This window comes from Periplaneta americana, chromosome 15 (genome assembly GCF_040183065.1).
Source record: "Periplaneta americana isolate PAMFEO1 chromosome 15, P.americana_PAMFEO1_priV1, whole genome shotgun sequence".
Classification (NCBI taxonomy): Eukaryota; Metazoa; Arthropoda; class Insecta; order Blattodea; family Blattidae; genus Periplaneta; species Periplaneta americana.
In genome coordinates, this window is record NC_091131.1 from 144,858,036 (window position 1) to 144,882,511 (window position 24,476).

Genomic DNA, 24,476 nt, shown 5'->3' on the forward strand with positions numbered 1-24,476 from the left:
GTATATAATTACTACATTTCGGCATGGTCGAGCATAAAACTTTATATAAGAGTCCAAGACATGTCAAATCAGGAGAAGCTTATCCTGTAACTCGGATTTTCATCCAAAAATCAAATGGAATACATGATTTTCTATAAGTTAACATAGTCCCATTCATGCTTTGGTCTAAGTATCACTCTAAATCTGGGATGTCAAGGTCAATGCTACAAATAAGTGATGGTAGCCTTCATAGCACAGGATAAACAGAAAGAAGAGGAAGGCATGGTACCAGTAGTGATGATCGAAGTCCAAACCTTAGTTGTGTACAAATGTGGTTCATTTAGTTTGAAAAATCAAACTTGAAACTATTATTCCAAGGAATAACATACATAATAGCAAAAAATGCCTCCACAGCAGTCCAGTGGCCAGAGCTGGACTCACAAATACCGTGGCCCTGAGTCTGATCCCCAGCATACCCCTGATTTATGATACCTTTGGCAAGCCAGTGGTCCAGATAACATAGGGGTTTTCTTCGGAAGCTCAGGTTCCCCTGTGGCATCCCAACAATTCTCTACCAGAAAATTACAGGCCCATATCACTTCTACCAGTCTTCTCCAAAATCTTTGAAAAAGTAATGTATAAAAGATTATATCATGATCTAGAAAGATATACAATTTGGATTTAGGAAAAACAAAGGCACAGAAAATGCAACATTTAGTTTAACTGACAAAATTCTGGAGGCAGTTAATAAAAAATTACAAGTTGGAGGGATTTTCTGTGATTTGTACAAAGCCTTTGATTATATAAATCATAAAATGCTGCTAGATAAATTAGATTATTATGGAATTAAAGCAGTTGTACACCAATGGTTTTACTCATATCTCATAGATAGGAAACAGAAAGACGAAATCAATACAACTATGAAATCTGCTTTGACATGGGGAACTATTAATAATGGAATTACTCAAGGATCAATATTAGGTCCTCTACTTTTTCTAGTGTTCATAAATGATCTTGCCCCCTCCCCCTAATAAAAGGCGTAGGTCATCCCATATTATTTGCAGATGACACAAGTATAGTAATTACAGCCAATAACTTCAACACATTCCAAGCTTCAACAGAGGAAATTCTCTTCAAAATATGTGACTGGTTCTCAGTCAATAAATTTGTATTAAATTGTAACAAAACATACAGTAATTCAATTTAAATCCTGTCCAAATTCAACCTCGCAAATTTCTAGCGCAATAATTAACAATAGATCCCTATTAGAAACAACAACAACAACAACCAAATTTCTTGGCTTAAAAATCGATAATGTGTTAAATTGGAAAAATCATATTAAAGAAATGACCCCCAAACCAGGCCTGCAGAACTCGCAAAGTAGGGGAACTATGACGTCAGCCTCACTCCACTTCTATTGGGGATGATCAACTTCCACCCCGAGAATGAATGTTGATGCAGCCGAGCATAACTAGAACGCTGTGACCACACAGGTAGAAAAGGTGGGTGGGGTAAGAAAGGGGAGGAACGCAGTTGCTCTCAAGAGCTACAGTTCTGCAGGCCTGCCCCAAACTAAATTCAGCATGTTTTGCTATTACATCTATGCAAAAGATAGTAAATATCAATATCTTAAAAATATACTTTGCATACTTTCACTCGGTAATGAGTTTTGGAATAATATTCTGGGAAAATTCCACAGGTAGTAACAGTATATTCCTATTACAAAAAAGAGTAATTAGAATAATAGTAAGTGCCAAATCTAGGGAATCTTGTAGGACTATTTTAAAAAAACTACAAATAATGCCTATGGCTTGTCAGTATATCTTTTCATTAATAATCTTCCTCTTATGTAATCGTGAAAACTTTGTAACTAATTCAACAGTTCATAGCATAAATACACGTCAAAAAATGACTTTCATACTCCATCGTCAAGTCTATCATGCTATCAAAAAGGAATGCGTTATATAGCAGTAAAAATTTTTAATAGCCTTCCTATCGATATAAAAAAATGAAACTCAAAACATAAGATTATTCAGAGCCAAATTAAAGGAAATTAAGCACAGAATAAATATGGGAAATGCCTGTTATTATTCGGTTGAAAAGCTTTTATCATCCAGTCTGCTGTCAAAAAATCTGAAAGTTAGAATTTATAAAACAGTTATATTACCGGTTGTTCTTTATGGTTGTGAAACTTGGACTCTCATTTTGAGAGAGGAACATAGATTAAGGGTGTTTGAGAATAAGGTGCTTAGGAAAATATTTGGGGCTAAGAGTGATGAAGTTACAGGAGAATGGAGAAAGTTACACAACACAGAACTGCACGCATTGTATTCTTCACCTGACGTAATTAGGAACATTAAATCCAGACGTTTGAGATGGGCAGGGCATGTAGCAAGTATGGCTAATCCAGAAATGCATATAGAGTATTAGTTGGGAGGCTGGAGGGAAAGAAACCTTTAGGGAGGCCGAGACGTAGATGGGATGATATATTAAAATGGATTTGAGGGAGGTGGGATATGATGATAGAGAATGGATTAATCTTGCTCAGGATAGGGACCAATGGCGGGCTTATGTGAGGGCGGCAATGAACCTCCGGGTTCCTTAAAAGCCAGTAAGTAAGTAAGTAAGAGCCAAATTAAAGAAGTACCTATTTCTCACGCCTTCTATTCTGTACGTGAATTCATGACATTCAATAACGCTTCATGAAATTGATACTAAAATTTTGTGTTGTACTAGTAGACTATATTGTAAATCTCTTCTGTATATATTTCATCTAGACTATGACTATAAATTAAGAGTTTATAATAGTATTAAGTTTTTTGATTTGTTCCATATTCTAGCTGTGAAGCAATGTATGAATACCATGGAATGTTAATAAATACAATACAATACAATATAATCATCATCTCATCTCATCACGGATGTAGCGTAGTCCAGCCTTCTATAGTGCACCATGGGCAATGACTCTGTCGATAAACTGGATTCATATGTGTGAGTGACAAACACTCAAGTATCCGCCATTAGTATTAAAAAAAAAAAAGAATTGCTGTATATAGAGCTTCACGCCTTTAATTGAATACAATAAAAATGAAAAGTGTTTATCTGTGTATTCTATTTAATAAGCATATTCACATTCTATTTAAAACACAAAAAGTATTAAAATTAGTATCATATTAATCAACATTCGTAGAAAACATGAATAATAAACTGCTTCTTTTAAATTATGATTTAATACTTTACAAGTTACGACTATTCTCAGAACATAATATAAGATATAAGTGGCTGTGCATTAAATTAAATAAATACAAGATAGACACATTTTTATTTAACTAAATTAACTAAATTCTCATTTCTAATGCTGTGGACATAAACAGAAACAAGTAGTTATCCTCTAATTTATGAAGGCTCGATTTTTCACATTTTCAATTTTTTACTTCCTTTGGATGCTGTGCGCTCATCAAAGTGTAGTTCAACTTTGTTGAAAATGCAAATGTGTACACTATTCTTAAGGCTGCAGTCACGTAACTTTTCCCGGTGTATCTTTTTAACAGTTCCAAAATAGCAGTGTTCTACCAGCCGCTACATTCTTATTAGAGGTGATATGAATAAAAGTATAGTAAAAAATAAAGCTTATCTCAGAAGTCGGCCAGCTGCCACTTGGTGAATTTCTCTATTTTTTCCCAAATACCACAAAGCTTTATCCAATCTTCCTTGATTGCCATGATTGTAGTTTTTCTTGGAAGAGATAAATGCAGTTACTTTCCGCACACCACTCTCTCTCTTTCATATCTTAAAAGATCCCAGGAGGCCCCAGCTTGGAGGTGAGGTTATGATCAGAGCAAAGAATAAATTTCCTACCTGTTTTGTTTTAATAACATCCAGACTTTTCAGACCAATTCAATTATATACCATATTTGTTGGTTGTTCATCCAGCTTCTCTTCAGTCAACACACAGCATTCTTGAACTCGTTTTTTGTTCAAAAAAGATCCTGTTCGCCTGGCTTTATTCACAATGTTATGAACAGTTGTCCTGCTAGGAATTGTAACATCTGGAAACTTACAATGGAAGTTTGTCCTGCCCTGTCTTGCAGAAGAGTATTTCACATATATATCATACAAAAAAATACCTTGTTCTAAGGTATACTCAACCATAATAATGAACAACTTATCACAAACACAATTTTTCTCTGATGTGCACAACCATCCTTCATACGCAACAGATACAACTCAACTAATGGAACTTGCTGTGAGCTGCAACACTGACATAGTAGTAGGCGCAGGAACTATCACTCAGTGCAAGGATGCCGCAGCAGTCCATTCTGTCTCTAGATGCACTGTAGCATGTACACAGAGCTTGCCTCAAGGTAAAGTGGAAGACGACCCCACAACTTATACCTTAGCGAAGTACCTATTGTCGTCACAGCAATTTCATATTCTCATAACTAATATTAGTTTCATTTCTCACATAATTTTTATATTTCTCGGAAATTATATTTAATTTTTTACCGAGAGAAATTCTGAAATTAGATAATAAATCAGCAAAAACAAGGAAAGATGTTAATACAGTAAAATCTCGTTCTAGTGTTTCTGTTTTTAAGGAATAATCTGTTAAGTCCCAGCCAAGTTACCATAAGAATAATGTAATTAATTGTCACTTTTAAGAAAACTGTTTTAAGAAAATCCTACTTTTAAAGAATATTTATCAATTGGATTTTGTGATCATGAAACCTAAAATATCGAATCGATGTTCAATAATCAATATTACCAGTTATTCAATAGTGCATCTCAATTGATAGTAATTCGATGCCATGCAACTGCATTATTCTTTATAGTTATTTTTGGTCTTGCTTTGCGTTCCTTTCACAGAGTGGTTGCTTTGCTTGCTTTGTTCTCACGAGTTATGTGGATCCTGTTTCCAAGTTTTTTGTTAGTTAATGCTGTTTATGCATCATTATAATGGTGACTAAATGGAAGAAATTAACTATCGGAAGGAAACTGAAAATAATAAGGGATGTCGAGGTTAATACTCAAATAACAATATCGCATATGGCAAAAAGACATGGTTTGCAAAGTACTTCATTATGGGAAATAATGAGGAAGAAAGAAGAAATTTTCTATGCTGAGTTTCAATGTGGCTCGGGTTCAACCAAACAGAAAAACATTCGTGCCTCATCACTTGAAGAGTTGAAAAATATTATAATGAAATGTATGTAAATAATAATTGTAGGTCTAATCGAAGCTCTGGAAACTACAGTGGACTAAAGTGAATCTGCTTGGCTCATTACCCAATTTTTTTTTGCACTGAATTTATTGCATAGTTTATTCATTTTATCTATTTTAACACGATTCAATTGAGCACAGTTAAATTCGGATTATAAAATAATGGAATGCTAAGCTATAACTGTATACTAAAACAATACACTCTTGTTCGTTAATTCTCTGAGATGAAAATGAATGTGTACATAAACATTATTTTAAGAAATACAGGAAACGAATATACAGAATAGCCTATCAAGTTTTCTGTGCATAAAAAGCTGTTTTAATCTTACCTGTCCTCGATTCACTCAGAAGTTACTGTAATAACATTACAGCATAATGTCCATCTAGAGAAACTACACTTTCCAATAGTGAAATAATAATTATACAAATCGCTTAATTAGCTTCTGAGATTACTTCATACAAACACAGAAACATTCTCTGTGTGTTAATAGCTTCGGTTTGTTGTTGTCCAAGGTCCCATATAGACGAAATCATTTATTTTTATTTCATTACAGCTCATTAGGTGGCACTGTTATTTTAAAACTCATTTATCTCATTAAATATCTGTCCTATCAAAATTTTTCATAGAGTAAAACTTACCGGAAATCATTTTTAAAGAACCTTTTGATATGTAACATTTTTCATGAAAATCAATAATAAGGGAGATATTTCGATTTATTTAACCCCCCTTTCTAATAATGTATTTTGAATGCCATATAGCCTAAAATCTAAATTACAACGAACTTAATTTATATTCCAATTTTCATATAAATCGGTTCAGCCATTATCACGTGAAAAGGTAACAGACAGACAGACAGACAGAATACAGGATGGTTAAAATTATACATGTTAACACCAATTATTTTTGGAAAACAGAACATTACCAGAAAAATTTCGGCTACAGATTTATTATTATTATAGATATGATTCCATGTTTTCGTTTTCAATTATCATTATTTTAATAATTATTCCTATGCACTTTCATTGTAATTTTTATCATTTTTAATGTTTTTGTTATGAAACTGTCATGTGCTCAACTGTTATTGGCCTCTGGCTGTTGTACAGCACATTAAATATTAATAAATGAATAAATTATTATAACTACAACAATAACAGTAATAACATAACATATGGTTAACATTATTATTATTATTATTATTATTATCATATTATTTTATTATTATTATTAAAAGAAAAAAAAAAGGATCCCCGTAACATGTCATGAAGGCACTTGGGGGGGGCCTGGAAGTAGAGCCCCATGCTTTCCATGACCTCGGCACTAGAATGAGGTGGTGTGGTCGGCACTACTCTCTGACCACCTTTTACCCCCGGGAAAGACCCGGTATTCAATTTTATAGGAGGCTGAGTGAACCTCAGGGCCATTCTGAAAGTCTGGCAACGAGAAAAAATCCTGTCACCACCTGGGATCGAATTCCGGACCTTCCAGTCCATAGCCAGCTGCTCTACCAACTGAGCTACCCAGCCGCCATTATTATTATTATTATTATTATTATTATTATTATTATTATTATTATTATTATTATTATTATTATTGAGTGGTGATGTTCAGACAGCAACATGTCTTTCTGACATTAAACACATGACAAGTATGCACTGCATTATCAAATGGACACAGTCCCTGAACGCAAGCTTCATGCTGTAGGAAAACAGAAGCAAAGGAAGCTGACTACTGTACTTATAATTAAATACAATCCATCCTGTATTTAGTGGTTCCGAGGCCATCATGTGGCTAAGATTTCTTATATATCAATTCCAGGCGTCTGTTTTTCATTTCTGAAAAAATGTCTATCACTCGTTCTTTGAACACAACATCTTCAGAACACTGACTAGAAAGCTCCCTTTCAATTGAAATTGTAGTTAGACTGGATGACCTATTATTTGTCATGGAAATTCGGAGATAGTGTTTAATCCTTTTTAATTTGTTACTGAACGTTCTGTAGTAGTCGAACTCACTGGAATGCTGAGAATTAGCTGAAGCAACTTTACTATCTACTCATATACTGTTTCGAGCTCATCTACTATGAAAGTCAATAATTCAATGCAGGATTTGTCCTTATCTTTTTCAGAACTGTAGATATTAACCAGTTCATTTTGTAGTGCTACAAAGTTAAACTCATTAGGATAGGTATTTTAAGTTTTTGAAACTGAATACTAGAAAATGTTTCTTTGAACTGGGAAGATCTTTTATGGTTTAGGAGTTCTACAAATGAAATTTCGTCGAAATTGCTGAAACGTTCATCTAAACTGGACTATGATGAAATCAAGAATTTCAAATGCAACACGTTTGTAAGTTTCAACAAAATGCTAGGGTTGGAAGTCTTCCTGGTTGTTTGTGTTCAACTGCATACTCTCTTGAAGACACTCATGTAATATTTTTTCTGACCGTAGAGATGAAATGTTTGATTTTGCCATTCTGGTTTCATTTATGCATAAGTTTACATCACTTGTGTACTTAGTTTGAAAAACATTGAACAAATGTTTAGTGAAGATAAAAATCTTATTGAAAAGATACAAGATAAATGTGAACATTAAAGAATCCAAAATTCTCAGAAGTTCTATTGCATTATTTACATATTCAGAATCCCAGTCATCAGACTCAGTTACACAGTTCACCGAATTTCTCAACTCTTTATAATGGTGCTTGATGGTGGATACAGCTCGTGAATTGTAATTCCAATGTGTTTGTGCTGGATGAGGTAGCTGAAACCCAAGTTGTCAAAGCAGTTCTGCACAGGAAGATGATTTACTCAAGAAGGAATGAAATGTAGTGAGGTTGCAGATGAAAAGTTTAACTTCTTTAATTGGTTTAATAGAATCAAATTCAGCTGGTGTGCATAAAAGTGTACGAAAATCGCTTCGACATATAATGGCTTGTACCACACCATGACGTTCTGACATAACTGAAGCAACATCGTATGTCTGACAAACAAGTTTCTCCTCCATATTGTATTTTTCTAGGATGGTGATGATTTTTTACAGCCCCTCGGCAGTTTTATCAGATGAAATCCCAAAAAGCGTTCTCTGATACTTTTACCATGAAACATATCTGGCAATGATACTGAATTGTGCTTTTACAGAAACATCAGTTGTCTCATCAGCCTCAATTAACACAAAAGTTGCATCATTAATTTCCTTCTGAATGTTCTCATTGATGGCAATAGTGACTGAGTCAATTAAATTGTTCTGAATATCTGAAGATGCACCCCTAAATACTGTACTACTTTCCAAATGATCTTTCATTAATCCCTCCTCCACAGCCAGCAGATTTAGAGTTTATAAATAATTCCCTTTATTGAGAGAATCTACACTCTCATCAGGTCCCCTGAAAGCTTGTTCTTGCTTTCCTAAACGACACACAGCACATCAATGAGGTGCCCTGTAATTTTTCGATTATGCAAAACATTTCTGTTGTGTCTATCAGCTTCAAGACGACGGGCACTTTCTGAAATGCAATGATTGATTTTGTATCTTTCTAACATATAAAATGCCTCAGAATTTTTTATATGCTGCTTATTTGTGGCATGCTTAGAAGCCTTAAGTTCAAAGTTTTTCAGTGCTGTCAGACCTCCTTTCAGGCGTGGATACAAGGGAGGGTCTAGGGGGCTATAGACCCCCCTATCACATCAAAGAATTTTTTTATTTAAAATGTACAAGCATTATTTTTTCATCCATATAACTCATGTGATTTCTTCCTCTCTAAACTTCATATTATTTTGCTATTTTACTTTCGCATACAAACTCTCTTTACAGTTCACAGTGAATAGATTAGGTAGGTGGTTGCATTCCTTAGGAGTCGTTACCATTAGATTTAACAATAGCTCGGACTTCGGAATGGAAATCTAATGGTATCCACCCCCTACCACGCTGTAGCTAGGCTGCTACCAATATCTTTGTTACTGTACTTTTAACTTTACAATAGCCACTACATTAGACTTAGTGATCAGTTCGTACAGGTGAATTATTTAGTGTAATATAGTTATGAGAAATTATAAAATGTCGAAACGTAAGTTTCAAACAAATATCTTACAATTCGTCAAGAAGCCGTGCGGTGAAGTGAGAGAAAAATGCAGTACGGATGACAATGATACAACTGACGAAGAAAAGTGTATGCCTGTTAATACCATAACAGTGGAATCGGTTATGTGCGGTGAAAGTGACGATGCTAGTTCGATGACTCATAATGTACTAGATATTGGTTGCTTAGTCGAAAAAGAAGTATGCAGTGATGAGATAAAATACAAAGCTCTAACAAATCTAAATGATACTAAAGGATATTCTACTGGAGCTAAATGACAGCTGTAAGCAGTATGGAATGAAGATAAATGCAAATAAGACGAAGAGCATGGTCATAGGAAGGAAAATACAGAAGATAAACTTGCGAATTCTAAATAAGGCAATAGAGCAAGTGTACAGCTTCAAATACTTGGGGTGTACTATAAGCAGTAACATAAGCTGCTGCCAGGAAGTCAAAAGAAGGATAGTACAAGCCAAGGAAGCTTTTAATAGAAAAAAAAAGCATTTTCTGCTCACCTATGGAAAAAACTAAGGACGAGACTAGTGAAGTGCTTTGTATGGAGTGTGACATTGTATGGTGCAGAAACATGGACATTATGACGAAGTGAAGAGAAGTGAATACAAGCATTTGAAATGTGGAAATGGAGAAGAATGGAACGTGTGAAGTGGACAGACAGAATAAGAAATGAAGCTGTGTTGGAAAGAGTGTGTGAAGAAAGAATGATACTGAAACTGATCAGGAAGAGGAAAAGGAATTGGTTGGGTCACTGGGTGAGAAGAAACTGCCTACTGAAGGATCCACTGGAAGGAATGGTGAATGGGAGAAGAGTTTGGGGTAGAAGAGGATATCAAATTATAGACGACATTAAGATATATGAATCATATGAGGAAACGAAAAGGAAAGCAGAAAATAGAAAAGATTGGAGAAAGCTGGGTTTCCAGAGAAAGATCTGCGCTTTGGCAGAACACTGAATGAATGAACAAATCCGTGGGTTCCAGACGAAAAATATCAATTTTCGAAGACACTAGAATCGGAACAGTCTAGACAATTTCAGCATGCGTGGCTTAAAAAATTTCCATGACTGTCTTATAGTAAGAAGGATGAAGGTGCGTTCTGTCATGTGTGCATTTTATTCGGACCTAAAGAGGGAGGGTGAAGTAAAGCACATTACAGAATTTAGTTACGAAATCTCTAAGAAAATTCAAAAAGGCCTCTGAAATATTCAGGAGACATTCAGAGAACAGTTATCACAAAACTTGTCCCAATAGTAAACACAATTATTTTGTGCGGCCGACAAAATATTCCATTAAGAGGACACAGGGATGAGGTGTGATTGACTTGGAAAGCGAAAACCAAAATGAAGGTAATTTCAGGGAGCTTCTTAAATATCGCATTGATGCTGGTGATCAGATTCTGCATAGACATCTTAAAAATCCCCCCCAAAAACTCTTTTCTAACAAGCAAAACAACGCAAAACGATCTCATAAACTGTTGTGGCATCATTATTGAAAAGAAAATTGTTGAAAAGGTTAACTAAAGTGAATATCTTTCTATCTAAATAGAGGAAACTACCGACATCAGCTCCAATGAGCAACTATTATTATGTGTGCGATTCGTAGACCAAGAAAAGTGTTACTTGCATGAGGAATTTTTTAGATTCGAAGTGGTGCAAGATCTAAGTGGAGAGGCATTGTCAAAAGTTGTTTTAAGTGAACTGTGGGACTTAGGTCTAGACTTTCGAATCTTCGTGGACAGGGTTATGACAGCGGTGCTAATGTGTCGGGAAAGTTTCACAGTGTCCAAGTGCAAATTTTAAACGAGCAGCCTCTCGCATACTATATGCACTGTGCATCAAATTGCCTAAATTTGTCACTTTCAAAATCGTGCTTTCTTCCCAGTGTTAGACAAACTGTAGACACAGTAGCTGAAATAGCAAGATATGTTAGGGAGTCTGGCAAGCGGTCAATCATGATGAAAGAAAAAATTAGTCAAGTATGCCCTGAACACAAGAAAACGAAAGTATGCCCTGAACACAAGAAAACGAAACTAAAGACCTTGTGTGAAACAAGATGGATTGAATGGCATAATGCAATGCTACAATTCTTAGACATTTTCTCTGCAGTTATATGATTCCTGGACGATTCTGAATCCCATGGTACAAAGACACATTTGATGCTTAACTCCATTCTAAAATTCGAATTCATAATTGCATTGCATATTTTAGCAGAAATATTTGGAATAACACTGGGTGTTTTGCGGAAGCTACAGAGCCCAAATCTCGAACTAAGTCAGTGCTACCAGATGGTTGAATGTGTCATGAATACTCTTCAGGCCTGCCGAGACAATAACATTTATAATTTTCTTTCTGAGGACGCATTACATTGGCTCAATCTGTACAAGTAGAAGTAAATGTACCCCGAGTTGCATCCAGACAAATCCATTGCAATAATATTCCGTCTAAGTCTCCTAAAGATTATTACCGCCTCAATGTATTTCTTCCTTTTCTTGATCACCTTCTCAGTCACTTGTCAGGACGATTTTCGTCTGCTAGGCACAGTCATGGAATTAAACTCCAATCCTTGATTCCTAACTTTTTACATGATCCTGATAAAAATATCGATGTCATCCTACAAGCTGCAATGGTTTATGAACAGAATCTGCCAGGAGCTATTCCAGAACTTAGAGGAGAGCTACATTTGTGGTTTCAATTTTGGAAGGAGCAACAAAAAAAAACCAGACACGGCTATAGAAACTTTGTTGCATACTAGGAATAATTTCTATCCTAATACAAGAGAGCTGCTCACCATATTATGTGTCATGCCAGTGACAACTTGCACTGCAGAACAGTCATTCTCAACATTGAGACGTGTGAAAACCTACCTCAGACCGACGATGAACCAGGACAGACTGAATGGTTTGGTACTGCTCAACATTCATCGTAACATCGATGTAAGTCCGGATGAAGTCATAGAACTTTTCGCAAGAAAACATCCCAGACTTCAGCTTCATTTAACTGTAAGTAAAATTTAATTGACTTTCCATTCCTGTCACCATCTCCTTTAGAATTAGAACTAATTGAAGACTTAGAACCTAAGAGTGACAATGTTGTTGTGGTTTATTTATTTGTTTTTAATTCCATTGTTCTGTGTTATGATTGCAATACTGTATTCATATGTTAATTATTATTAGCCCCCCCCCCCTCCCATTATTAAATTCTAGATCCTTGCCTGCCTCCTTCACACAATGAATCTTCTCCACCGAACATTCAGCAATAATAATAGTGATATGCCCTCTTTGTTTTATTTCCTGTCAACCACGTAGGCTACATTTCAAGTACCATTTTTCTTGGAATGTTCTGATATATTTACCATTCTTCTGGGAAATACCTAATTTTGGTCTGGCTATTTTTCCTTTTAGATCCACTTTTTGTTCAAAAGTTAAATTATTTATAGAATTATTTAACAAAAAGTCAACTGAATCGAATGAGTTGTGGTTAATATCTACAGCATCTTCCATTTTTGTTTGCTAAGTACACATTGTCATTATAATACAAAGTATATCACAGTTAAATAAACGTAAATCACAACACTAAAACACTAGAATAAAAGAAGCTGCATTCGTTATTAAGATGTAAATGTGGTTGCTCTACTCAAACGTCTAGCATAACGCGAGCTACAAGCTCAAATAAACCGGCTTACTGGAGCAGTGTGAATATAATGCGTCTTTTCCCTTTCACCCCAGGACAGATCTAGGAGCACTCTGTGGCTGAATGTTGTCAGCCTAACCTGCGCATATCCAACTGCCCGCTCCCCTCACTTTACCCACTCACCTCACTTTCTACAAACGTTCATAGTGATCAGTCCATTTATGTCGCTAAAAAATAAACAAAACGCGGATACGCTCCTGTTTTTAATTAACTAAATTCTAAATTGATCTTGTGCCTTCTTCGAAAATGTTTAGGAAAGCTCAGCTTACCCTGCCTACACAGAAGTTTCGCCACTGACTATAAGCAGTAACATCAGCTGCTGCCAAGAAGTCAAAAAGAGAATAGCAATGGCAAAGGAAACCTTTAATAGAAGAAGGACCTGCGGGACTCTACAGAGAAAATAAAGAAGAGACTAGTGGAGTGCTTGGTGTGGGTGGAGTGTGGCATTGTATAGGACAGAAACATGGACATTATGATGAAGTGAACAGAAGCAACTACAAGCATTTGAAATGTGGATATGGAGAAGGATGGAGCATGTGAAATGGACACACAATAAGAAAAGAAACTGTATTGAAAAAATGGGTGAAGAAATAATGATGCTGAAACTGATCAGGAAGAGAAACATGACTTGGCTGGGCCACTGGTTGAGAAGAAACTGCCTTCTGAATGAGAGAGAGGGGGAGAGGGAAGTGGAGGGGGAGGGAGAGAGAGGGGGAGAGGGGGAGAAGGGGGAGAGGGGGAGGAGTGGAAGAGGTGGAGCGGGGGAGAAGGGTTATGGGGTTGGAGGGGAGAGGATGGGAGAGGGGGAGGGAGGGATCGAGGGTGAGGGGGAGAGAGGGATGGAGGGTGAGGTGGAGTGGGAGGGAGTGAGGTGGAGTGGGAGGGAGGGAGGGAGGGAGGGAGGGAGAGGAGAGGGGAGAGGGGGAAGGGGTGGGGAGGTGGAGAGGGATGAGTGGGGGAAGGGAGGAGAGTGAGAGAGAGGGGGAGGGGAGGGGGAGGGAGGGGGAGAGAGAGAGAGAGGGAGAGAGAGTGTGTGCGTGCATGCGTGTCAGAGGGAATGTTTCGCCTTTAATATTAAAATAAAATTGGCTTCAGTCGAATGTATAAACCATAATCAGCAAAGATTCACTTTTACTTTTTCAATAAGCCAAATCAATAAAGACATGCAACTGCATGAAGTTCCACGGTCTAGTAATCAACAACGTCACTAACACTAGTCTTCGGGAATCACTCTGTTGGTAATTCGTCCACAACAGTCTGATGATCAGCAACCTACTTCTCCTCATGAAGGATGGTAATTTTTTTCACATTACAAACCAAGTGAAACTTCGAGTCGGAACAAGATTCGAGAACTTCTAAAAGAACTTATACCTTACAACCATACTACAATACTCAAAAAGACAGCATGAAAATATTTCCATACATAGCAAACAGTGGTCAGTTTTGTGCAATTGTGTATCCTGTGTACACGAGTAAGAAAAACCACTACAGAACTACCCTAGAGAGATACATACTCATAGACACTTATGGAAAACCAGCCTGTGGGGTTAAGCGCTGTACTTCTGTTAAGAGACAAACACTTTCAAGGACACTAGTACTTCTCACAATGGGACGGGCTGATAAGTTATCAATTATATTTATCATATTCATACAAATTTTTAGTGGATCTTCAGCAGCAATTGATCCATTTTGTGGCACAATTATATTTATAACAAGCAAAACATATGGCAGATGGCGTCAATAATAATGACAGAGTAATAATGACATTCTTTTTTATGCTATAGAATAGAATATGGTTTTGGAAACTACTTTCTGTTGCAGTGTTTCATTTCACACCCTGAGATTTTGAAATAAGCCTCGAATCAATGTAGGAGAGGGAGAGAGAGTGTGTGTGTGCATGCGTGTCAGAGGGAATGTTTCGCCTTTAATATTAAAATAAAATTGGCTTCAGTCGAATGTATAAACCATAATCAGCAAAGATTCACTTTTACTTTTTCAATAAGCCAAATCAATAAAGACATGCAACTGCATGAAGTTCCACGGTCTAGTAATCAACAACGTCACTAACACTAGTCTTCGGGAATCACTCTGTTGGTAATTCGTCCACAACAGTCTGATGATCAGCAACCTACTTCTCCTCATGAAGGATGGTAATTTTTTTCACATTACAAACCAAGTGAAACTTCGAGTCGGAACAAGATTCGAGAACTTCTAAAAGAACTTATACCTTACAACCATACTACAATACTCAAAAAGACAGCATGAAAATATTTCCATACATAGCAAACAGTGGTCAGTTTTGTGCAATTGTGTATCCTGTGTACACGAGTAAGAAAAACCACTACAGAACTACCCTAGAGAGATACATACTCATAGACACTTATGGAAAACCAGCCTGTGGGGTTAAGCGTTGTACTTCTGTTAAGAGACAAACACTTTCAAGGACACTAGTACTTCTCACAATGGGACGGGCTGATAAGTTATCAATTATATTTATCATATTCATACAAATTTTTAGTGGATCTTCAGCAGCAATTGATCCATTTTGTGGCACAATTATATTTATAACAAGCAAAACATATGGCAGATGGCGTCAATAATAATGACAGAGTAATAATGACATTCTTTTTTATGCTATAGAATAGAATATGGTTTTGGAAACTACTTTCTGTTGCAGTGTTTCATTTCACACCCTGAGATTTTGAAATAAGCCTCGAATCAATGTAATTTGTATCCTGTTAATATAGAAAGTCTGCTCTATCCAGTGGTACTTGAAATGTAAAGAAAGTTACGTCTGTACATTAATACAGTGTATATCATTTCGAAGACAATATATAAACAAATATTTCTTCTGAACAATATTCTTAAGTTTTTGATACGAAAATTTCTTCTATAAATTAAAAAACAATTACCTACTTTTTGGGATAACAGCCCATAAAAAGCAACAATGCAATAGTAAGTAAAACTGTAGAGCAAGTAATTGTGTTCTATTATCACACTGAAAGTGGAAAATATTTTCAGACCAAAGTCAATAAATTTAAATATATGAGGGTTGATTCCTATGCTGTAGCCTTGACTCACTTATAGCTGAAAAAAAAAAATATATATATATAACCTCATTTTTCCACATAGTCCCCTAGTAGATTGGTCTCCCAGCGATGTTTCAATATTTCCACAGCTTCCTGGAAGAAGGGTTGTACAACTCTGCAAACCACTGGTTTACGGTCTGCAGGACTTCACTGGTGGATGAAAATTTCTTCCCACGTAGGTGTTCGAGTTTTGGGAATAGATTGAAGTCACTTGGTGTCAGATCTGGTGAATAGAGTCCATGATCCAGCAATTCAAATCCTGCAGTTGAAATTGCAGCCATTGCAACTAAGGAGTTGTGACTTGGAGCATTGTCTTGGTAGAAAAGAACCTTTCATCACAACTTGCCACGACATTTTTCCTTGATAGCATCCCACAATTTTTCAATTGAATTTGCATAATAAAGGCCTGTTATTGTAACTTTCTGCAAATAGTCTTTTAAATTACATCTTGGGCATCCAAAAAAACAGAGAGCAAAACCTTGTCTCCTGATGGCTGCACCTTGAACATTTTAGGGTTCGGTGAAAACTTATGTTTCCACTCCATAACTCCATACTCTGAATTTTGGTTTCAGGGTCATAGTGGTGAACCCATGTCTCATTCATAGTCGCATATCATTCAAGAAATTTTTTTTTTGTTTGCTATAAAATTAGTTAAATGCTATTTGCAGAGCACTACTTTTTTCGTTTTTGTGTCAGCATCAACATTCAAGGCACCCACCTTGCAGTTATTTTTTTCATGCCCAATTCATTTACCAAGTCGACCTGGTTGGCAAGTTTGTATAGCGCTGGCCTTCTATGCCCAAGGTTGCAGGTTCGATCCCGGGCCAGGTCGATGGCATTTAAGTGTGCTTAAATGTGACAGGCTCATGTCAGTAGATTTACTGGCATGTAAAAGAACTCCTGCGGGACAAAATTCCGGCACATCCAGCGACGCTGATATAACCTCTGCAGTTGCGAGCGTCGTTAAACAAAACATAACATTCATTTACCAAAATATTGTGCACACTATGGTAAGAAGCCTGTTTCCTCACTACACCTCTGATGGTGACTCGATATTGCAGCACTAAATCATGCACTTCATTGATATTTTATGGTGTTGTGACCGCCACCATGTTCATCTTCACACAATGTTCTCCCACATTTGAACATTCGATATCACCTTTTTACTATACCATAAGATACAACAGATTCACCCAAGGTACCTGTCATATCTTGGTGAATTTGAGATGGAGACATTCCCAGGTATTTAACTTAATCAAAGCTCTTTGCTTCACAGGCTAAATTTCTCTACTGAGGCAGCACCTAGGGCCACTCAAATATCTGCTACGAGCCAACGCAGACATGTACAGACTTGCAACTTGGCATGTAACCATAACCCAGTTCAGTCATTCGTGTGCCACAAAACAGAAATTTTAGTTCAACCAGAAACAGGTCAGGGCTACAGCATAGAGCTCAACCCTCGTAGCTGGACTCGAAAACATTGTGATATAATAGATGGATCCAATTCATGTAGTTTAAAAAGTAACTTCAGGTCCAAAAATAACACTCTTTACTGCTGGCCCTTTAAACAGATTTCGATATTTGAGGTTCCAAGATAATGCGAATGATAGGCAGGCCTCATTTATATGAAATAAAATCACACAAATTCTCGAGAATATTTATTAATATAGTGGATATAACATTCCACATGAAACAAGGAATACAGACTAGCTCTAGGAATTTGGATCAGTGGCAGTATCACTTCGTCTAAACGATTTGACAACATATATACAAGCCGGAGTAATAGAAAAGGAATGTTTCGATTTCTACTGAAAATTCATTAAACAAATATTCTTTTTCATTGATCAGATTATCGAACAAATTTTAAAATAAGTGACAAATTTAGGAATTCTCTCAAGAGATGGAAGAATCCTGTAGTATAATACCTACAGTATAACAGATATCTACATGTAGGTATACAAGTTGCTGCAGGGGTTCAATGTTCTTTTACGAACTCTAATTCTTGGCAGAGAAATATAGTATGAAAATTCCAGGGGAGTATATTGCAGGTGTTCAAGGTGTGCACTGGACACCCTGTAAATTCGGTAACCTCATTTTTTATTTCAAGTTCTTTTATATAATGCAACAATAATTTTAATTTATCACAATTTATATGCGTGATAATCTCATTGGAAGTTGACGTATATAGTTCAAGACTAATTTTAATTTATTACCATTTAAATATTTTAAATGCCCGCTGGTTGAATGTGCACACCATCCCCAGAATGGCTCTCGTTTTATAACGTACGCACTGCCTGACGAAGTGGGATGAGTTCTGGTCTGGTTGTCCTGTCCGTACAAAAGAACATCCCCTGTTGAGAGTTACTGCTACAATTCTCTGCGCGCGCAAGTGGCATGGTTGGGATACTCGCTTCTCTCAAGCTCGCAGGCCGCCCTGTATACAGGCAGGTCAACTTGTAAATTGTAGCATTACAAACTATTTTGTTTGATCTGTGTGTTTACTGTTGGTGTGAGTGAATTTACTGTGTTTAGGTTTTACTAGGGTTCATAGTTGTGTGCCAGCACAGGTGAACAATTTAAATTACTTATTTAATGATAATAGCACTTGGAAATGTACACTGTAAAAGATCTTTTGCAAAAGCCATTCTCTTTTCGCCCACTAGAAGAGAAATTACATATAGTGAATAAGGGTAGACCTACCCCGCCACTTACGAATTTAGTGCAACAATATAAAACAAAAAGCGAATAATACACTAGACATTTTTCTATTTCACAATATGAAAATGTGGAATGGTTAGCGGGTTGTGAAACTTCAAATAGGTTATTTTGCTGGCCATGCTTATTGTTTTCTAACAAAAATGAGATTTGGGGTAAGCATGGATTTGCTGACTTAAATCACTTGTCTAATGCATAGCAAAAACATTCAAAATCTCAAACTCATGTACAATGTTTCCTGAAATCAAAACTTTTTGGCAAACAGCGAATTGATACTTTATTTGATGATCAACGAAGAACTGATACCAATAAACACAACGAAGAGGCTAAGAAAAATAGGTCCGTATTGATAAGAATCATTGACGCTATTTGTCTTCTAGCTAACCAGGAGCTCCCTCTACGGGGACATGACGAATCAGATAGTTCTTTGAACAAACGAAATTTTTTAGAATTTTTGAATGTGTTAAAATAATATGATTTACTTTTAGAAAACCATCTAAATTCGTCCACAGTGTTTCGAGGAACTGCTCCATTGATTCAAAATGATATCATGAAAGCTATTACTGATGTAGTAAAAGAAGAAATAAAAAATGAAAACTCGGTTTCATTTGTAGCTATAATGCTTGAAACTTCTGATATTGAGAACAAATCTCAACTATCTACAGTTCTTTGCTATATAAAGGGCGATTCGGTCTATGAAAGATTCTTGGGCTTTGAAGATGTTAGTGCTGATAGAACAGCAGATGGTTTATTTACTCTCTTAGAACGAGTAGTTAATGAATTTGAAATTTCTAATAAACTCGTGGGTCAGACAAATGATGGAGCTTCTGTAATGAGCAGTCAGGTGAATGGCTTACAATCTAAAGTCTTATCAGCCTATCCAAATGCAATCTTCACCCACTGTTATGCCCATGTTCTAAATCTTGTTCTCCAGCAGAGTGAATCAGTTATTAAAGAATGTAAAATATTTTTCCGAACATTGAGTGGACACTCTGCTTTCTTTTCTAAATCCTCTAAAAGGACATATGCGTTGCATGAATTTGTGCAAAAAAAAATTACCCAATGTAGCACCAACCAGATGGAATTTTACATCAAGGCTTTGCCATACTGTAAAAGAATACAGATCTGAACTTTGTGACTTCTTCGAAAATATTATTAAAAATTCTGGTAAATGAGATAGTGAGACTGTCATAAAATCACGTGGTTTTCTATCTTTCCTTCAAGAGTTTGAAACCATATTTCTATTGGAAGTATTTTCGATGTTGCTTACTTATACAGATATATTATACAATCTTTTACAAACAAAACATTTTGATATTCTTTACTGTAGCAGGAAAGTAATTGACATCAAAGATAAACTTCAATATGATAGAGAACATTCTTATTCATCAGTTTGGAACAATTCAATTTCAAATAAGGACGAAGCGGCACTGTCCAGATAAAGCAGAACAAGAAAATAATTATCGCCGGCTATATTTAGAAATTATTGTTTGCCTAATTCATCAAATTGATTGTAGATTTTCTCAACTTGATAAATTAGAATATTTTCATTTGTTACAATATCAAAAGTACTATGAATATAGAAAAACATTTCCTGAATCACTCCTACAGAAACTTTTGACTCAGTACGGAAATTTATTTGATCGCATTGGACTGAAGAATGAATTAAGTGTTCTCTACACTTCACCCGAATTTCATGGAAAGGATGTTCACGAACTTGTTAGTTTTATGCATGAAAATTTCATCTCTTCCGGGTTTAGTGAAGTGCATAAACTTACTAGGTTAATACTGACCATTCCTTGTACTACAAGCTCTGTGGAACGTTCGTTTTCTGCATTAAGACGAATCAAGACCTACTTAAGAAGTACTCAAACTTAAAGACTGTGTAACTTAAGTTTGTTGTCAATCAAAAAGGAGTTAGTGACAAAATGAAGAACAAAGACTCATTTTATATTGCTGTGATTGAGAAGTTCGCATCACAAGAAAGAAGAATACAGCGAATGTTTAAATGAAAGAGGTACGTATTTGAATTACTACTGTAAATCCATGAATGTGTTATTAATAGGGGGCGCATGTTGATGAAAAGTCATCTTTTTATTATTCACATTAGGATGATGCCTATTAATATAGAAATCCTTTCTATGTTAATATCAATGTAGAAAATTGATTTCTTATGTTGCATTTTTCGGAGTTTTTGAACTAATAGATCATTTTTATATTTTTTTTCGGCATTTTTGGTCATTTTTAATACTCTGAAGAACTTTTAGATCATTTGGAATGCATTTTAGTTTCTTCTTTACCGATAGGTCTGTTAAATCTTTTTCTAAGTAATTAGGTCAGTAGTAATTATCTACTGAATAAGTGAATAACAGTGAAGTTTGAGTTTTATAGTTTGAAACGAACTGTAAAGACCATCCCTCATTACACTTGAAGGTTTCACTTCACACAACAGAAGTAATATAAAATGCTTGACAACAGCTTAGTTGAAGTGAGGGCTTTGACCACTATTGTTCTTTTGTTGGTACGAGGGTGTCCCTAGAATTTATGTTTGGAAGGGGAGAAACTTTCACTGTGTCCTAGACAGGATGTTGTGTCCTCATGGAAGGAAAGGGACAGTATTTTTAACACAAAGATTGCAAAAATGCACGCTGCGCCCACAATTATTTGTTTTGTCATTCACACTCCCTCATCTGGAAGATCTGGTAACAAAAGTGAAGAACGGAAGTAGGACGAGACGGAGAATGAAGGCATGACATGGATCACCACTGATTGAAACACACTGTAAACCCTCATTAAAATTTATAATTTTCCCTTAAAGCCTTCATTTTTTTGCATGCCCTTTTCTTTTATCTTAGCCAAATTCCAGAAAGTTGCCTTCTTTCTCTGGCATTTGCAGGGCAGTCATTGAAACAAGGTGATTAATTTTTAAGAAGTTGTGGTGCGAGTACTTGGAATAATATTTAAATGTCATTTTCTTTTAATTTTATGTCATTTTTCCGTTAGCTTAAGGGCATTTTAATAATCATTTTAAGTAGATTTTTAGGTTATCAACATCCGTCCCCTAGTTATTAAATATAAACAATACTACATTTTATATTAAAAATGGCAGTTAATGTTGACCTGATATTTCCCTTAGGCCTATAATAATTGTGCGAGATAGACCAACTATATATTTTTAACAGAGCAGGTTCAGCATAAGCCACTGGAAAATTCTAACACACAAATTAAAAATCATACCATTTGAAGGAAGGGAAACCTTTCGTAGTAGAAGTCGGAGATGTAACAAATTAATAGGAATTACTAACAAAGTATTCAAATGCTCTATGGTGTAGAAAATAAACAAGTATGAAAACCAACAATATCATGGCACAATGTTTTCATATGGCAGTAAAACATGCATGATACATAAGCATAATAGAAAAAGGATCATGGCCACCAAAATAAGTAAAATTAGATAAAAGAATAATTATGGATATGTTACAAGAATTAAGAATAGAAACAGTAACATTTTCATAATTCATAATAAGCATTTCATACGGATAACTATGCACACACAATTGGAAAGATGTCCTTCATAGTGGTGAAGTGTTTTTACCTGAAGTCCTGAATTACCACAAAAAGGGAAGATGATTTTTGGGAAAACAAACAAATGTTGGCAGGAGACTGTAACAGGCTAACAGATCTATATCACAAGGAAACAAAGTAGCGGTGCTATTTATTTGTTGGTGAATAGCATTATAAGATTAGTAATCTTAACTATTCTTAGAATCACATATCTGCGGTATTCTGTGAAAAACTAGTAGCAGAACTGAAGAAAAAGTGACAAAGAAAGAATATAGAAAAGAAGCAACTTTTTTAAAATAGTTCAAACCTATAAAAAGAACCAACCACGTATCAGCCAGACACTTAATGAGAGCACTTACATTTGTGTTAGACAGTACAACAGCTAAACCAACAAAGCCACATAAATACCTCTTATGGAGTTCTTGTGTATCAATACTTCGGATGCAGTTCTTTGAAGGTCCACTGCTGATATGTATTCACAGGATCACACGGCATGAGAGATAAGTGTGATGTTTGAGGGTGAAGAGCCACACATTTCTTTAGAACACGATGTAAGAGTGTGCGGCTTATCTGAAATAAATATGAAGCATTTTCATTATGTATAATAATCGTCACATGTAGCTATATTAAACGGGAGACATATTACACATATATAAAATACTTCAAATTGTTACAGTATTAAAATGTTATGAAACTTACGTTGCATCAAGATCATGAGTTCATTTTATTTATATAGCTGTTGGGAGAAAATTATTTTTAGTATTTTTGTTTAATCTCTTCACATCCATAGCCTAATAAACACTGTAAGATTGAGTGAATTGAAATTAGGGACAGAGAAATGATTTTTAAAGAGCCAAATATGACTATGCATCAAAACCAGACTTCATGAATACCATTTCACCTTATGTAGTGAAATATAAATTGACAAGCAGTGAGAAAAAACTGCACAAATGTCGTACTATATCCATCTAAGAACATCAACATACCATTAATGACATCAATGAATATAAAAATAAGTGACTGAATTCAAGTTAATGTCAATGTGAAACAGTAAAAGCTGAAGTAAGTGAATCAAAAACCTGTGTTGCCAAAGTTTTCAATAACAGAGGCAAAGAGTTCTTTTGGCTTCAGAATGATGATGTGGATGAAGACATTCCTCGAAGTAATATTTGTATCATTAAGAAACTAAATGAGCCTCAGCTAATTATAGGAGGCACAAGATTCTCATTCTCTCTGGACTTGAGACCATACTTTCATTTGTGTGTGTGTGTGTGTCTAATACCTACCCACTTCACTTGCGTGATTCCGGTTCCGCATACTGTGGATAGATGGTAGGGCTGTGACCCATTTTCAAGTTGCACACCACTTCGGTGGGTCATGTTATGCATGATGTGTATCTGTGAAGAGTTATGTCGTGTACTAGGGTGAATGTATGTTACGTGTTCGTGTAAGTGTAGTGTAGGAAATGGGTGAGGATGATGATGGTCAGGAAGAGAGAAGGGAAACCCGGTGCCAGCATGTAGCCTACTCCTGTCGAAAAGCACCAAGGGGGCTGCCAGGCTTAACGTCCTCATCCGACAGACAAATCACAACAACAGTGACATATGGCTTCTCTTCATATGTACTGCGGAGAGATTTGGGATTTAACCCAGGCATATTGGTGCACAATTTAGTGATTAGAAGTTGTGCACCACCATCTCTCCTAGTCCCAAGGTAGAAATTTTACAAGAAAATTCCTGACTCCACTGGGAATTGAACCCGGGCCAGCTATCGCCAGGTTTGTAAAATCCTCGGAAAACGATATAATTTCGTAATGGCATTTCCTTTACAACCCAGTGTACATGTGTGGGATTCACTTCACCGGCCCTGGCTGGAGGGGCAACATCACAGGGGAAGCTGGAAGTGATTCACCCATTCCTGTATTTTTATTAACCCCAATTCGATTCTTGCTTCTCCATTCACATAGTTTAGTTCCTGCCTGTTTTCTTTGTAATAAGGAAATTCAATCTGTTCCACTTATGTATGCAGAGTAGTGTATAGTGTGATAATAGATTAAATGTATATTTAGAAAAGAAAAACTTTGTGTGTCCGTGACAATAAATGTGTCTCTGTGACAGATCAGTATTAA

At 36.0% G+C, this 24,476-nt stretch overlaps 1 protein-coding gene across 7 annotated transcripts in view; it reads right to left on the reverse strand.

Annotated features, from left to right (window-relative positions):
* Pgant7 (N-acetylgalactosaminyltransferase 7) overlaps positions 1–24,476 on the reverse strand; it is a 185,175-nt gene that overhangs the window by 23,997 nt on the left and 136,702 nt on the right. For 5 of the 7 annotated variants that reach the window (XM_069848321.1, XM_069848327.1, XM_069848320.1 and 2 more), the window contains one exon: positions 22,757–22,918. In XM_069848321.1, coding sequence (XP_069704422.1) covers positions 22,778–22,918 — 141 coding nt within the window. In that variant the 3' untranslated portion in view covers positions 22,757–22,777. Of the gene's footprint in view, positions 1–12,269; positions 12,288–18,343; positions 18,504–22,756; positions 22,919–24,476 lie in introns of those variants that run through there. The other 2 variants (XM_069848326.1, XM_069848325.1) reach the window with 2 other exon arrangements.